General features: G+C 44.2%; 1 protein-coding gene across 1 annotated transcript; it reads right to left on the bottom strand.

Moving 5' to 3' along the window:
• Positions 1–102: 102 nt before the first annotated feature.
• On the bottom strand, positions 103–999 carry LOC107580866 (E3 ubiquitin-protein ligase BRE1A-like; the record flags this gene model as incomplete). Its single annotated transcript, XM_016266491.1, has 4 exons — positions 892–999; positions 672–789; positions 417–566; positions 103–319 (listed from the first exon to the last, which is right to left on the bottom strand). Coding segments are annotated over exons 1-4 (520 nt in total), but the record flags the coding sequence as incomplete, so codon positions are not given.
• Positions 1,000–1,005: the final 6 nt, after the last annotated feature.

Here is a 1,005-nt window from a genome sequence, read left to right as displayed (position 1 = left end):
AAAAATAAAACACCATAATCCAAACAATTCACTCAAGCCTTCATTCATGAACATAACAGTCTATCTCAAAAGATGACAGCACCACAAAACTCCAAAGCCCACCCACCTGTGTTTTGAGTGTGAGCAACTGGTCAGCTAGCTCCTCTTTCTCTTCCTTGAGAAGTTTATGGATCTGGTTGGATTTGATGCGTTCGCTCATGAGTTTGAAGTTGGCGTCATCTTTCTCTCTGAGCTGCTGCATCAGCCGAATGTTCTGCTCCTGCATGTCCTCAAACGCCTGGCCAGTAACATCCATTTCACTTAGCAAAGCGTCTTCCTCCTGAGAGAGAGAATGACTGATTCAGAATTTCCATCAGAATGTTTGTCATTCATTTCTCAGTGTCGGTTTCATATATTTGTATAAATCAGAGCTCTACCTGCTTAGCAAGAGAGAATTTCTTATTGAGTATATCGATCTGCTCCTCCACCGAGCGGATCTTTCTCAGGGCCTCTTCGTCGGCCATCTTCTTTCCTTCCCTCCGCTCCCTCTCCTCCAGCTCTCGCACCCGCTGACGGAGCTCCTCTGCCTGCACAGTATAAGAACATACATTTTATGGCTAAACTACTTCGATAAATGATTAATCTGTTGGTAATTTCTAAAAATCTAAAATTGAGCTCTATATGGTTTGTACCTCTGACTTTGCCTTCTTCTCCGCAGCCATCAGTTGTACTTTATCTCTCTGTTCTTTCGGTGCCGAGCGGTACATATCCAACAACAGCTTCATCTCCCTCTGGGACTCTTGGGCTTTCCTGTATCATAAATCACAATCATTACCATCAGCTTCCTTTTTATCATTGTTAGCACTTCCCACAGTCACTTTCATCATTATAATCATCATTTCAATGACTTACTTTAGCTCCACCCGCACTACTTTCAGCTGCTCCATCTCTTTGCGTTTGGGTCCTCCAATCACAGCGCAGCGTTCAGCTGCTAGGTCTTCTGATTGGCTGCTGCTGGCTTTCTCC

Source organism: Sinocyclocheilus grahami, unplaced genomic scaffold, assembly GCF_001515645.1.
Source record: "Sinocyclocheilus grahami isolate Dianchi unplaced genomic scaffold, SAMN03320097.WGS_v1.1 scaffold48473.1, whole genome shotgun sequence".
NCBI lineage: Eukaryota > Metazoa > Chordata > Actinopteri > Cypriniformes > Cyprinidae > Sinocyclocheilus > Sinocyclocheilus grahami.
This window is presented reverse-complemented; position numbering and strand designations above follow the sequence as displayed.